This window comes from Anomaloglossus baeobatrachus, chromosome 5 (genome assembly GCF_048569485.1).
Source record: "Anomaloglossus baeobatrachus isolate aAnoBae1 chromosome 5, aAnoBae1.hap1, whole genome shotgun sequence".
Lineage (NCBI taxonomy): Eukaryota > Metazoa > Chordata > Amphibia > Anura > Aromobatidae > Anomaloglossus > Anomaloglossus baeobatrachus.
Window position 1 is genome coordinate 55,554,327 of NC_134357.1, and position 15,137 is coordinate 55,569,463.

General features: G+C 46.2%; 1 protein-coding gene across 1 annotated transcript in view; it reads right to left on the minus strand.

Moving 5' to 3' along the window:
• Positions 1 to 15,137, minus strand: part of LOC142312619 (alpha-2-macroglobulin-like) — a 179,396-nt gene that overhangs the window by 19,233 nt on the left and 145,026 nt on the right. The window contains exons 24-28 of the mRNA XM_075351614.1: positions 14,009 to 14,185; positions 13,788 to 13,869; positions 7,640 to 7,796; positions 4,304 to 4,378; positions 1,910 to 2,072 (exon numbers count right to left, since the gene is read on the minus strand). Coding sequence (XP_075207729.1) covers positions 1,910 to 2,072; positions 4,304 to 4,378; positions 7,640 to 7,796; positions 13,788 to 13,869; positions 14,009 to 14,185 — 654 coding nt within the window. The remainder of the gene's footprint in view (positions 1 to 1,909; positions 2,073 to 4,303; positions 4,379 to 7,639; positions 7,797 to 13,787; positions 13,870 to 14,008; positions 14,186 to 15,137) is intronic.

Consider the following 15,137-nt stretch of genomic DNA (forward strand, 5'->3'; position numbering starts at 1 on the left):
GTTTATAATAATTAGACATGAGCGGAACATTGGAAATTTCAATTCGCCGCTTACGCAAAATTTTCTTCCAAAATTCATGTCTCGAGTGAATAAATTCATGCAAATTACAATACAGAAAAGTTTGTAATTGCTAATAAAATACACTTGAATAAGAGGATAGAGAGAGAAAGAGAACTTCGCTGACCACAAGAACTTACCCTTTAGAAGAGAAAGAGGACCATCATGATTATAAAAGCTTACACTCTACAGGAGAGAGAGAGGACCCTGATGATCCGAAGCGATTACAATCTACAGAAGCGAGTGAGATAGAGAGAGGGAGAGAGAGAAGACCATGTTGGTTAAAAGAGCTTACACTTTACAAGATAGAGAGAGGACCCCACTGACCATAAGAGATTACACGCTACAGGAGAGAGTGAGATCCTGCTCGTATCCTGATCGTAAGAGCTGACACTCTACAGAAGAGTGAGGATTCCGCTGACCATAAGAGCTTATACTCTATAGGAGAAAGAAAGACGACCGACTGACCATAAGAACCTGTACTCTACAGGAGAAAGAGAGAGACAGAGAGAGGACTCCAGTGATCATAAGACCTTACACTCTATATGAGAAAGAAAGAGGACCGACTGACCACAAGAACCTACACTCATAACTCATAATCATAACAGCTTACATTCTACAGGAGGGAGAAGACTGTTGATCAAAATAACTTACAATTTACAAGATAGAAAGAGGACCCCGCTGACTACAAGAGATTACACTTTATAGAAGAGAGAGGAACAAGTTGACCATAACAGATTACACTCTACAGAAGACAGAGGGAGAGATAGGACCCTGCTGACTATAAGAGCTTACACTCTACATGAGAAAGAGAGAGGACCCACTGTCCATAAGAGCTTACACTCTACAGAACAGAGAGGAAACCGCTGACCATAAGAGCTTACACACTACAGGAGAAAGAGAAAGAGGACCCCACTGACCATAAGAGCTTACACTCTACAGAAGAGAGAGGAAACTGCTGAAAATAATTGCTTACACTCTACAGGAGAGAGAGAGACTTAACCAATGACTCTGGAGAAAGATAGAGGACCCCATTGACCATAAGAGCCTACACTCTACAGGAGAAATACAGAGCACCCCCTGATCATAAGACATTACACTCTACAGGAGAAAGAGAGAGGTCCAACTAACCATAAGAGCTTACACTCTACAGGAGAGAGAAGACTCTGCAGATTATAAGATCTTACACTCTACAGGAGAGACAGACTTAACCAGTGATTCTGGAGATGGAAAATGATTCTGTTGTACAAATTATGCTCCAATGTGAACCGCTCATCTGTGATGTCCCAGGTACTGACCTCCACGGTACAAGATGTGATAATCTGTTACATGTCATAGCTACAGGGCATTATGGGTAGGCCGCAAAGGCAACGCTAAATGATGTTATTCCACTGTGTTATGCTTCCGCAGTGTGGTAAATTGTGGAGGGCAAGTATTTGTTTTTCATTGCAAACAGCAAATCACATTTCAAAGTGTTTGACATGTAAATCATTGCCCATCTATACTTTTTCAGCAGCTGCAGGGTATACAGTACTAAACATTTCGAGGCTCCAGCTATGGGGCAACATAATACAGATCTCAGACATGGTACACCATTTTTTAAAATGTGACAGTTTTAATTCATTTTATTGGTGTACAGAAAGAGGTTCTGTAGCAGCTTTGGTGCATATTATTAGGAATAATGACATTTATTGCTATTAGAACATTTGAGGTTACGGTAAATAAACCCAGTCCTAATGGTTTTCTACGATCATGGTACTCCTCAGAGACGTCTCATATTCTTATAACTTACAATATATGGTAATTTGTCCCATAAATTAACCAGTATACTTGTGGATTTATATTTGCTCACCTCCTCGCACGGCTTTTTCCTCCAATTTTTCCATGAAAGATTCTCTGAGTTCAGTCTCTCCTGACAATGAGAAGGTGTAGGCCAGCAGAGCCTGGGTGTACACGTTGCTGACATTCACAGAGGCCTTCATCAGACAGGAGAGAGCATTGCTCAGTAAGGGATCCTGAGAGGAAATTAAAAAAGAACGGAAAATATTTAAAAGACATACATTTCTAATGTAACTGTACTAACAATGGATAAAATATTGTTAAATTGTACAAGTGGTTTGCCATGGTACTTCATGCCACACAATTACAGCCAAATTTTTCACATGGGGGAGGTTGAAAATGCATTAGTGATACGTCAAATTTGCTTTGTTCCCCCCTGCTTCATTAGGGGGGAAGAAAGCACATACTCACATTACATTACACATTACATGGTAACAACCCACATTGCTGTAGTAGCTAAAACCTAGGGTCTATGGCAAATATTATTATTATTATTATTTATTATTATAGCACCATCATTTCCATGGCACTTTATATGTGAAATGGGTGTACATAATAGGGACAAGTACAATAATCATAAACAATACAAGGCACAGACTGGTACAGGAGGACAGAGGTCCCTGCCCGCGAGGGCTCACAGTCTACAAGGGATAGGTGAGGATACAGTAGGTTAGGGTAGAGTAGGTTGTGCGGCGCTATATCAGACTGAGGGTTACGGCAGGTTGTAGGCTTGTTGGAAGAGGTGGCTCTTCAGGTTCCTTTTGAAGCTTGTCAAGGTAGGCGAGAGTCTGATATGTTGTTGCAGAGCATTCCAGAGTATGGGGGAGGCACGGGAGAAATCTTGGATGCGATGGTGGGAAGAGGAGATGAGAGGGGAGTAGAGAAGGAGATCTTGTGAGGATCGAAGGTTACGTGCAGGTAAGAACCGGGAGACTAGGTCACAGATGTAGGGAGGAGAAAGGTTGTGGATGGCTTTGTAGGTCATGGTTAGTGTTTTGAACTGGAGTCGGTGGGCAATGGGAAGCCAGTGAATGGATTGGCAGAGAGGGAGGTCAGGGAGTAGTGGGGGACAGGTGGATTAGTCGGGCAGCATAATGTAAAATAAATTGTAGGGGTGCGAGACTGTTAGAAGGAAGGCCACAAAGCAGGAGGTTCCAAGAATCCAGGCGGGAGATAATAAGGGCATGTCCTAGGGTTTTTGCAGCTTCTTGGGAAAGGAATTTACGAATCCGGGAAATATTTTTGAGTTGTAGGCGGCAGGAGGTAAAGTGGGCTTGGATGTGTGGCTTGATTACAATTTTATGATTCATTAATTTTTATTAGGCTTACAAATTTTGTAAATAAAACAGTTATAATAAAAACAAAATAAAACACATTGCATAGCATTACATCATGTATATGAAACACTAATAATATAAACATATCCAATAAAAGAAACAAACAAATAATAAAATATTAAAATTCGTAATTAGTTTGTTAAGAAAATTGTTGGACTACATCCATCTCCTGACATATTATTTGAAAATATTATACTATGATGATAATTTTAATACTTATTATCCATTGAAGCCACCCATGGTTCGCGGTAAGGGGAGTACCACCGCTGCCGATGGGAATACCCAGGGGAGATGGAGTGGGTCAGCCAGATGACGTTCCCTCTACGGGTATGGGAAGCCCCGAGACTCTGGATGGTGGAGGTGTAGGGGAGCATGCTGCAGGCCAGGCAGGGAAATTCAGGGGAGAGCAGCGTACTCACTCAGGCTCTATTGATGTTGGTGCGACCTTTAGGCAGACTCTGACACAGAAGTAAACCAAGTCTCTGGGTGCCGCTGCCACTTTAGGGGAGCTCATCCAGGAGTCCGTCCCGTGGGTATTGCTGATGGTTCTGGACCTGCCTCCATGCACTAAGTTTAGACTTTTCTGAGTTATTTTACGATAGAAGAGGCAGGAGGCACCAGAACCTAGATGGTCAATGGAATCTGGATTGATGGAGAACTTGACACCTGTTTTCTACCAATAAATGAGTGAAGGTGTGAATGACATCAAAGAAGTCCCATCTTTTCAGAATTATAGGACTGTGAAGATCAGATAAGTCCTAATTTGTTCACTTTGCAGCATTTTTCAATTGACTTTTAATGTGAATCTGTCACCAGATTTGTCCCCTATAAGCTGTGGCCACCACCAATGAGCTGTTATATACAGCATTTCAGAATACTGTATATATATTTTCCCAGATTTTGAAAATAACTCATCAAAACCCCCAGTGTATGCACAAGGCCTTAAACCAAATTGAGACCATTCAAAAAATATGATTTTAACCCCTCTTGCAGTAGTAAAATGTTATTGTCTCAAAACTACGGTACATTTTGGCTTGTAGTGAAATTATTTTCAAAACTTTATACCTTACCTGTCGAGATACATTGGCCTCCAAAATGGCAATAGTTATATAAGCAGAGAGAGAAATTTCATCTTCTACTCCTCCCTGAAATACAAAGTTAGGGGATTATCAATTTATTTTTTGGTTACAATACTATTTAGAAAAATGCTAAACGATACATGTATTCTTTTGTATTTTATGTTTTATTCATTCTTTACATAATTATGGAGTCAGTTATTTAGGCCTAAGATGCACAGCATGAAAATCGGAGAGAGTGTAATGTGATAAAACATCGCATTGCATTAGGACCAATATTACTCTATGTCCCAGCACCCATGAGCGATTAGTTCTCAGCCCTAATCGGACCGAGAAAACAATCGCAGCATGCTGCGAGTGTAATGCGATCCTTGTTTCTCTCACACCCATTCAAGTCTATGGGGCGAGAGAAAGATCTCACTGCACTCGCAGTACACCGGTGTAACGCGAGTGCAGGGCAAGAATGGCAATAGCCGGCAACAGAGGAGAGAGGGAGATTGTAAAAACATTAAAATTAATACATCTAGTTATCAAACACTTTATAATAGGACATATTATAAATGTTCACAATTCTGTCTATATTGGAGGGCATAGCTTATTGATAACAGTTCTTATAAGGAATAAATATTAAGGTATCTGTATTGAACATAGATAAATGCTGACATAGTATGATATATATATTCTATCTGGATTTTTCCAGGTAGAGTATTACATCATGTGTAACTGTTCTCAACAGAATAACCCTATATGGATTGGGACAGCTATATATATAGACACGGTGGGAGGGGGCAGAAGGCTCTCACACTTGCACATGTCAAAGCTGACCCAGGATCCATCCATCCATTCACCCAAGAAGTAAGACATGCCTGTCAGGTCTCCAGCATGACTCTATTCAGGAACCAAGGAAAGATGGATGAAGATTTCTATTGATTAGAATGGACTATTATTAACTCTTTACGTAAGCTAACGAAGAATATTATTTTTCCTTTCTGTAACTGAACTTTGGCAACCAATTTATTAGATACATCTATTTATTTTTCTACATTTTTTTGAAGTTTTGTCTTTCATGTGCCTTATCACGTAATTGAAGAAAAATATATTTAAGGGTATATTTTTAACAGAGATAAATCCCTCCCTCCCCCCGCAGCACTGATCCGCCCCTCCTCAGTGTCGGCCCGCCCCCCGCAGCTGTGGTCTGATTGCTTGATTGGACCTCAGTCACAGTGACACTTGCATGACTCTCGGCTCCCGCTGTGCTGCCAGCGTGAGCCAGGTGTCATGCAAGGATCACAGTAGTCCCCCGTGTGGCCCCGTCCTTACTGTACAACTCTCACCTGGACTGCTTTATGTGCAGAGGTCACTGTGTAGGGAGGTGGGGGGAGAAAAGATGAGTATTGTCAGTCTCCTAACTTTTTAATAAAAGTGTTTATTGTATTTATCCTTCCCTGTGTACACAGCACCAGGCAAAAATAATACAAATTGTGTATAGATGAAGATTATACCCACAAAATAACTTCACATGGTGAACTATATAGCCACATAGATGTAATGTTGTGAAATTAGCATTGCTTTTCCATGACTGGATCAGTATATTTCTAAATGTCTATACTTTTCTTAATTGACTCTTCAGGGAGGAAGGAGACGAACTCTAGCACCACTGATTAGAAGTAGCAATCCTAAAAGTCAAAAGTGGCCCTTTAATGACCCTATTCATATGACTTAGTATTTAGTATAGTATAGTATAGTTTAGTATAGTGTTTAGTATTTATGCCAGATCAGAGCCTCAATTTTCAGACACGGTGTTTGCTTGTGATTGCCCCATGTCAGGGCAAAGTATGAGATCTGATCTAGCTGTATGAGAAGCTATAGTGGGGTCTAAGGGGAAAACTTTTCTCCTTGCAAAACAATCTGTCTGCCTGTCTTATATCTGCAATGCTCCTCTGGGAAATATGCAAATTGTCTTCAGGGAGAATCTTCAGTAAGAAACAAGACAATTCTTCGTCTCCTTTCTAACTTGAGACAAAATGTCACGCTGTACTCTAAGATGTACAATAGCAGTACAGCGCAGTAATGTGGGACTGAGAGGATTCCTGAAACTATCTGAGAAGGTAGTTAGCTGGTAAACCACTAGGGGGCGTAAAAGTGGAGGAAACGTATGAGCAGTGAATTCCCTAGCAGTGGTAATATTAGTCAAGCCCACCAGATGGCAGTAGAATCGTCAGAAAGCCGTATCACAACATGAGGTCTTGTAAATACACAAGGGCAAAGTCTAAACGTAGTCAGAGGGAAGCAAATAGTCAGTAGCCGGGAAATCAGAGCCTAGAAGCGAGGGGGAATGGGAAGACAAGACAGAATAAAGGTAAACAGATAAGGAACGAACAGGGAGACAGCAGGAGAGACACTGATGGAAACAGACAACAGAGGAGGTTAACAGGTCAGGTGAACACGGAGGTCAGTAGGGGGCAGGGCAGACAACAGGTCACTCAAGAGCAGAACACAGCAGAGCCAGAAATATCACTGGCGAAGTCCAAGAGAAACAGTGCCCTAATAAAGCAGCCTGACCTCCAGAACGAGGCAGGAAGGATTAACCCCTAACGTGACCTGCATCAGAAGTGAAACTAAAAAAAAAAAGGCTCAGCTCCAGCTGAGCCAGGAGTCAATCATGACACAATATTAATATTTCCCAGAGGAGGATTGCAGCTATAAGACCCCTAACTGACAGACAGATTGTTTTGTCAGGTCTCCGAAAGGAGAAAGGTTTTCACCTCAGACTATACTTTTCTTAGTATTTTTCTTTTTATTATTTTATTTGGACATATACATTTTTATTACCTTAGCATAAATATATTTGAAGGTTATGCATTGTGTTTTTGCTGTCTATGTTATTTAAACCCTTGTGCTCCTTTCCTAAACCTAGTGATTATATGATTACTGGATCCAGAGGAGGAAGCACTCTCAGTGCTTCCGAATCTATATACATAAGCGTTTGTTCAGTGTTGTATATACAGCAATCAAGAAGGCAAACATGATAAAAAAAAAACATCTACCTTCTCTGTGGGTAGTCTGGCTGTGTGTGACAAACAGATCACAGCTTCTACAGCTGCACAGCTTACTGTAAGCTGTTTTCTCTGTATTGATGTTTTAGAACATCAGTGCAGAGTAAAGTGTGGGCTGACCCCAAATAGCTAAAGTCTATGGGTGGTCAAGAAGTAGTTCTAGCAAACCTGGCAGACTATTTATCAGAGAAAATATACTTTAAAGATCTGGCAAGGGACCATATCCTGAGACAAGACTAGTTCAGTTCCCCCCATCACTCTGTCCTCTGCTCACCTTCATGGCATTATTGAAGAGTCTGCCCACACTGCGGAAACATCCGGTGTCTTGCTGGATTTTCTTCAGCCAGGAGAAGGAGTGGTTCAGGTGACTTTCATCTATGAAGATATAGGGTCGAGCTTTGCTGAAGGACTTCACTACAAAACCAGTCAACCTGTAGAAACATATTAATTTCTATACAATAATAAATCTCAAAGAGTAACCACCACTTTAATTTTTATTTAATTAATCAGTAGTAGACATGTATATATGCAGCTGTGTGATATATCTTATCAGAGAAATCTGCTTAATTGTCCTCATCGAATGGCTCTTTCTATCTTAGCTCATGGATAAAATCTGTGTTCAGTGAAGACAGATTTTCTCATTACTGAGATAGGAGATGACAGTTGGTGCTTTCAAAATTCTATAAAACGGGAAAATCTAGAGGCCGAAATAGAGACTCTGCTGCAAGTTCTCTATTGTTCCAAATGTAGCAGAGAAAATGCAATATCAGACATAGAAAAAAGTCTGGAAACATCTAATCTATTATACCTCCTGTTAGTTAAAAAATATTTTCTTTTAAAGGTTGTCTGGGATATAAAAAAAACGGCCTCACTGCTGCAATTTGGTAATATCATAAAATAGAAAATCCATTGTTGCTTAAGGGGTTCCGTTGAGATTGGCACTGAAGACGTCATATCCATCATTCCTGTGACCTCTGCAGGAAATCACCTGCCTCAATGGTAATATTTATATACTAGAAGGTGGCCCGATTCTACGCATCGGGTATTCTAGAATTTACGTAATGTGTAGTTCATGTATGATTTTTGTTATATATATATATATATATATATATATATAGATGTTGTTGTGTGTAGTTACCAAGTGTTTGTGTAGGGCGCTGTACATGTTCTGGGTGTTGTCTGGGTGTGACGGGGGGTGAGAGCGGTGTTGTATGTGTGTTGCATGTGTTGCGTTGTTTGTGGAGCGCTGTGTGTCTGTAGCGTTGTGTGTGTGTGTTGCGCGGTTTGTGTGGTGTGTTTTGGGGGGAGGTATGTTTTGTGCAATGTGTGTGTGTTGCATGGTATGTGCGTATATTTATGTATGCCGTGGTGTTTGTGTGTTGGGTGTTGTGTGTGTGCAGCGTTGTCTGTGTGTGTGGGTGTCTGTGTACGGCGGTGTTTGTGGTTCCCAGTGTGTGTGTGGTGTGTTGTGTGTGTGTGTCTTGGGGGGAGGTGTGCACCTCCCATCGTGCTCCATCCCCCATGCTGCGCACCCCCCATCGTGCTCCATCCGCCATGCTGCGCACTCCCAAACGTGCTCCATCCGCCATGCTGCGCACTCCCAAACGTGGTCCATCCGCCATGCTGCGCACTCCCAAACGTGCTCCATCCGCCATGCTGCGCACTCCCAAACGTGCTCCATCCGCCATGCTGCGCACTCCCAAACATGCTCCATCCGCCATGCTGTGCACTCCCAAACGTGGTCCATCCGCTATGCTGCGCAGTCCCAAACATGTTCCATCCGCCATGCTGCGCACTCCCAAACGTGCTCCATCCGCCATGCTGCGCACTCCCAAACGTGCTCCATCCGCCATGCTGCGCACTCCCAAACGTGCTCCATCCGCCATGCTGCGCACTCCCAAACATGCTCCATCCGCCATGCTGCGCACTCCCAAACGTGGTCCATCCGCCATGCTGCGCAGTCCCAAACGTGCTCCATCCGCCATGCTGCGCACTCCCAAACGTGCTCCATCCCCCATGCTGCGCACCCCCCATCGTGCTCCCAGCCTCCCCCAGCATCAGCCTCCCCCTCCCAGCCTCCCCCAGCATCAACCTCCCCCAGCATCAGCCTCTCTCCTCCCAGCCTCCCCCAGCATCAGCCTCTCTCTTCCCAGCCTCCCTCCTCCCAGCCTCCCCCAGCATCAGCCTCCCCCAGCATCAGCCTCTCTCCTTCCAGCCTCCCCCAGCATCAGCCTCCCCCAGCATCAGCCTCTCTCCTCCCAGCCTCCCCCAGCATTAGCCTCCCCCTCCCAGCCTCCCCCAGCATCAGCCTCCCCCAGCAGCAGCCTCTCTCCTCCCAGCCTCCCCCAGCATCAGCCTCTCTCCTTCCAGCCTCCCCCAGCATCAGCCTCCCCCTCCCAGCCTTGTCCAGGATCAGCCTCTCTCCTCCCAGCCTCTCTCCTCCCAGCCTCCCTCCTCCCAGCCTCCCCCAGCATCAGCCTCCCCCTCCCAGCCTCCCCCAGCATCAGCCTCCCCCAGCATCAGCCTCTCTCCTCCCAGCCTCCCCCAGCATCAGCCTCTCTCTTCCCAGCCTCCCTCCTCCCAGCCTCCCCCAGCATCAGCCTCCCCCAGCATCAGCCTCTCTCCTTCCAGCCTCCCCCAGCATCAGCCTCCCCCAGCATCAGCCTCTCTCCTCCCAGCCTCCCCCAGCATTAGCCTCCCCCTCCCAGCCTCCCCCAGCATCAGCCTCCCCCAGCAGCAGCCTCTCTCCTCCCAGCCTCCCCCAGCATCAGCCTCTCTCCTTCCAGCCTCCCCCAGCATCAGCCTCCCCCTCCCAGCCTTGTCCAGGATCAGCCTCTCTCCTCCCAGCCTCTCTCCTCCCAGCCTCCCTCCTCCCAGCCTCCCCCAGCATCAGCCTCCCCCTCCCAGCCTCCCCCAGCATCAGCCTCCCCCAGCATCAGCCTCTCTCCTCCCAGCCTCCCCCAGCATCAGCCTCTCTCCTTCCAGCCTCCCCCAGCATCAGCCTCCCCCTCCCAGCCTTCCCCAGGATCAGCCTCTCTCCTCCCAGCCTCCCCCTCCCAGCCTCCCTCAGCATCAGCCTTCCCCTCCCAGTCTCCCCCAGCATCAGCCCCTCCCAGCCTTCCCCAAGATCAGCCTCTCTCCTCCCAGCCTCCTCCAGCACGCCGTGCTCCTCTGCCGACACTCACAGATCCGATAGCATACACTCACACACACCTGATCGCATACACTCACACACACCCAATCGCATACACTCACACACACACACACTGACGATATCGCACATCCACGCTCACACTCACAACATCCGGAGATACCACATGCTTCTGGCCATGTGATCCTCCGGCAGGTCCTGGAAGGTCACAACAGCGCAGTATCGAGGCCGAGAAGCAAGCGATATCTCCGGATGCTGTGAGTATGTGGATGCGATGTGATGTGTGTGTGAGGTGTGTGTGAGAGTGAGTGTGAGCCGGTGTACACTGGTAACTATGATACACATCGGGTAACCAAGGGACCTTAGTTACCCGATGTGTATAATGGTTACCAGCGTTCACAAGGTTATGTCTGCGATATCCCAGGATGTTGTGAGTGTGTGGATGTGATGTGGAGGTGTGTGTGAGAGTGAGTGTGATCTGATGTGTGTGTGTGTACTCACCTGGGAGACGGAGCGCCGTGTCAGTTGGGCCAGAGCGAGCGTGCATTGCGTGAGGGGGGCGGGGCCTGCAGAGAGCCAGGGCAAGAGGCCAATCCGTGTGGGGGGGCGGGGCCATGGCGAGCACAGCGGCCAATCAGCTTTGTGTCACCATAAGGACACAATTTTGGAGCATGACAGACAGACAGACAGACAGACAGAATAAGGCAATTATATATGTAGATACAGTTCATTAACAGGAATCTGTCAAGGGATTTTGTAGTACAATACTAATGTTATGTTTACATAGGGTTTAAGGAGACCTTTCAGGATCAGTAACTTTTATTATTTTATTACTCTAATTTATCCTGTTATCTTGCTGTAAGCTCCTGTTACGGGCAGAGAGGGGTTTTGGGGGGAACGTCACTCACCTGGGGGGTTCGCTGGCGCTCGGGTCCGGTGCTTTTGCTCCTCGGTGGCTCGAGCACGGGGCCGGACCCGGGGCCTCGAGCAGCGCCTCCTCGCCCACGAGTGAAAAGGGGGAGATTTGGTGGTGGGTTGTCGGTTGTGACGCCACCCATGGGGTTGTGGTGATGGTGGGCACCACCGCTGCTGGTGATGGGGGTTCCCGGGAGCGATGGCGGGGAGCAGCTGAGGTGGTGGCCCCTCCATGGGTAGGGGCTGGTGTCCCGGGGCCCGGTAGGAGGGAGCGTGCTGCAGGGCGCAGTGCTGCGGTGCGGTGCCTGATGGCACTATTGTACTCACAATTGAACCACACAGAGTCACTGGTAAACTAGAAACTGCCGGAGTCCGCAGCCTTCGGTACGGAGTGTGTTTAAGTCCCACACACGGTGCAGCAGACCCCTGTTCTTTCCATGCAGTCAGGTGCCTCTTTCTCCACTCTTTCTCTTTCTTTCCTCCTCGGCCGGGAACGGGGAGTCCACTCCCTTGCAATGATCCGGGATCTCTTTCGATACCGGCGGGCCACTACCCTGCCCTGGTCACCTCAAGTCCCTTCCACACTAACAGCCTGCCCCGGCCCTTTTGGAGCACGCTTCTGTAGCAGCCCGGGAGCTACAACTCCGGACTCCTCTCCTCTCCCTCTCCCCACACACTCTGCTCCAGCCCCTCCTCTGCTGCTTTGTTTTGCTCTTACCCTGGGGGGGGGGTGTTTGTCCTGCTGCACTGGTGTGGGATCAGGTTACCAAGGAGGAGAATGGCCTGCACTTTGCTGGATTTCTGCAGGCTCTGTGACACCCTGGTTTTGCCAGGGCATCACACTCCCACTCCCTAGAATTCACTGTCTTCTGCAAACTAGTCAAGTGTATGAAAATACAATCTGCATATTCACTCCTCCCCCCACTCAGGTCCAAGTGCATTCTCTATCACTGCTGAGGGGTGTGAGGGGGCAGCAGTGCAAATTCTGTTCAGATTTACTTTCACTGATGCCAGCACTGAGAGGTGGGAGGGAGGAGCAGGGCATATGCAGCTTGTATTTACATACACTTGACTAATTATTACTTCACACTGAATTCTATGGAAGTTACAACAAGATAACAGGATAACTTAGAGCAATAAAATGTACTGATCCTGAAAGGTCTCCTTTAGGCTATGTTCCCACAGGGCTTTTTTGTTAAGTTTTTTTCCTGACCAAAACCTGATTTTGTGGCAGGAAATCTCCTTTGAGTCATCTGCGTTTTTGGTGCGTTTTTGGTGCGCTTTTTATGCGTGTTTTTTAGTGGCGTTTTTGCTGCAGATTTGGTGCGGATTTGCTGCTTTCTTTCTACAAAATGGGTTGTATCAATGAAAAAATGCATCAAGTCTGCAGCAAAGAATTGACATGCTCATTCTGTAAAAACCTGACCAAAAACGCAGGTATTTGACAAAACAGTCATGAAAAAAACCCGATGAGTTTGTGTGTGTGTGCATGAGATTTCAGAAATCTCATAGACTTTGCTGGGACTGTAAAAAGCAGCTTTTTATTAGCATGGATTTGCATAAAACCAAGGCAAATATGTGGCTAAAAAACGCAGCAAAAACATACCAAAAAAGTCCTGTGTGAACATAGCCTATAGGGGTTGTCTGGGCTAAAGTGATAAGTCTGCGGTCACTCGATGTGACTTCAGACTTATGAATACACGCTGTGCACTGCAAGGATTCGCTGGTTTCTGATCCGTCAACGGCGGTCACGTGACTGCGATTGTGTGCTATGTATATTTACAGACAGAACCAGACTAGTGGGCCTGGCTTCGCTCTATACAAATGTATTGAGTGAGGCCTCGCCCACTGGATGGCTACATCTACTAGTTGGATGCGCCCACTCCATACACTTGTATAGAGCGAGGCTGGGCCCACTAGTCAGGTTCTGACCGGGAGCATGCATAACGCACAATGGCGGTCATGTCACCGCCGTTCCTGGCTCAGAAGCCGGTGAATCCTCGCAGTACACAGTGTGACTGCAGACTTATAAATTTAGCCCGGACCGCCCCTTTAATCCCTATTTAAAGATAACAATATTGTACTAGAGATTACCTGACAGATTCCCTTTAATACGATTCAATGATTAGGTACAGCAGACACTGAATAATGATCATGGGTCCATCTCTACAGTCCTGGCAGGGGCTATCAGAGAGGTAGCATTTGAATAGCAGGGAATGTAATAGATAAGTAATGGCTACTTTTTCCTATTTTGACCCATTTACGGCTGTTTAGCCATATTTTAAAATCCCAGAAATCCTCATTAACCCTCTTTAAATCCAACTCTGCAAATTCAACTATAGCAAAATAGACGAACCATGTGTTTCCTTCTTTGTCCCTCTTTCCAAAAGCGCTGTATGACCCATCGTCACGTTTGTATGTAAGCTGCCGCTGATACCCTGTGAAAAGCAAGAAATAAATCTTTATACTATATACATCTTCCATGTAATCCATATTCTACTGTGTAGGATTTGTATTAATGGAATTTATTGGCGTCGGGAAATAAAATGTAATACAAATCAATGTAGAATTTCTCACCGCTCTCCATGAATTTCTTGGCTTTGCTCTGGATTTCATTATTGAGTTGATGAGTTTTCTCCAGATATTGCAGGATGAAGATATTAGGAGCAAAGAGGACCATGTTCTGTTCTCCACATCCATATGGCATGGCCAGGAGACGATCAAGGTTCTGCATGGCCGTGCCCATGAGATCTCCTGCAGGGTGATAACACAACTCCTATATTACTATAAATGCTAAGATCATCAGTGCATAAACCTAGTCTGCATCTGCCCACTGTGCAGCCCCTCTTTGGTCCAGTGTCCTTCTTATTTTGCTTTGTCCCAAATGAGTGTTGTATATACAGATTTTGAAGCACTGGCAGTGCTTCCTCCTACTGTGCTAGTGATTATGTGATTGTTAGGTCTCAGAAGTAGTAAATAGCTGAATCTGAGAGGAGCAATGAAATAATAGGACAAACAAGACCTAAAATATAACATTTATTAGATATGCATAAAATGAGCGAAAGCTCATAAGGTGAGTAAAAACAGTAACAAGCACACAACCAATAGTGGTGCTATTGTGACGCCCTGGGCAAGCCAGGGGTCACAGGTCACAACATCACATGCACCCCACATTCCCGGCAGGTACACCTAGGCTAACCTAAAATCCTTGTTGCCTTCCTCCAGGGGCTGATGTCCACACCAGGGGGTGGGCCAGGCGGTTGGCTCCACCCACCGAGGAGTTCACAGCCCTGGAGGTGGGAAAACCAGGCAGTCAAGCTAGGGAAGTGAAGGAGTAAACAGTGAAGTGGTAGAGGAGGACAGTGACAGAAAAGTGTCAGTTAAGAAAGCCTGAAGTTTGTCCGGGTGTGTGCCCCGGAATGAGACAGCAAGGTCAGCAGACGGCGGTGATAGTCTGCAGGGGGACTGCTTGGAGGTTGCTGGAAGGACCGCGGACGGGTGGTGACCCGGTGGTACCGGAGCAGTATACGAAGAACAGTCAGCACCAGGGCAGGGGCCTTTCGGATCCCGGCAAGGCTAGGAGTCGCCATAATTTGCCAAATCCGTCAGTGAAGGGGACCTCTGTCTCCTAACAACCAAGTCCCGATTGAAGGCAACAGTCCGACCGTTAAGGGGAGACACCGCCACTGCCAAGGCACCAGTTTCC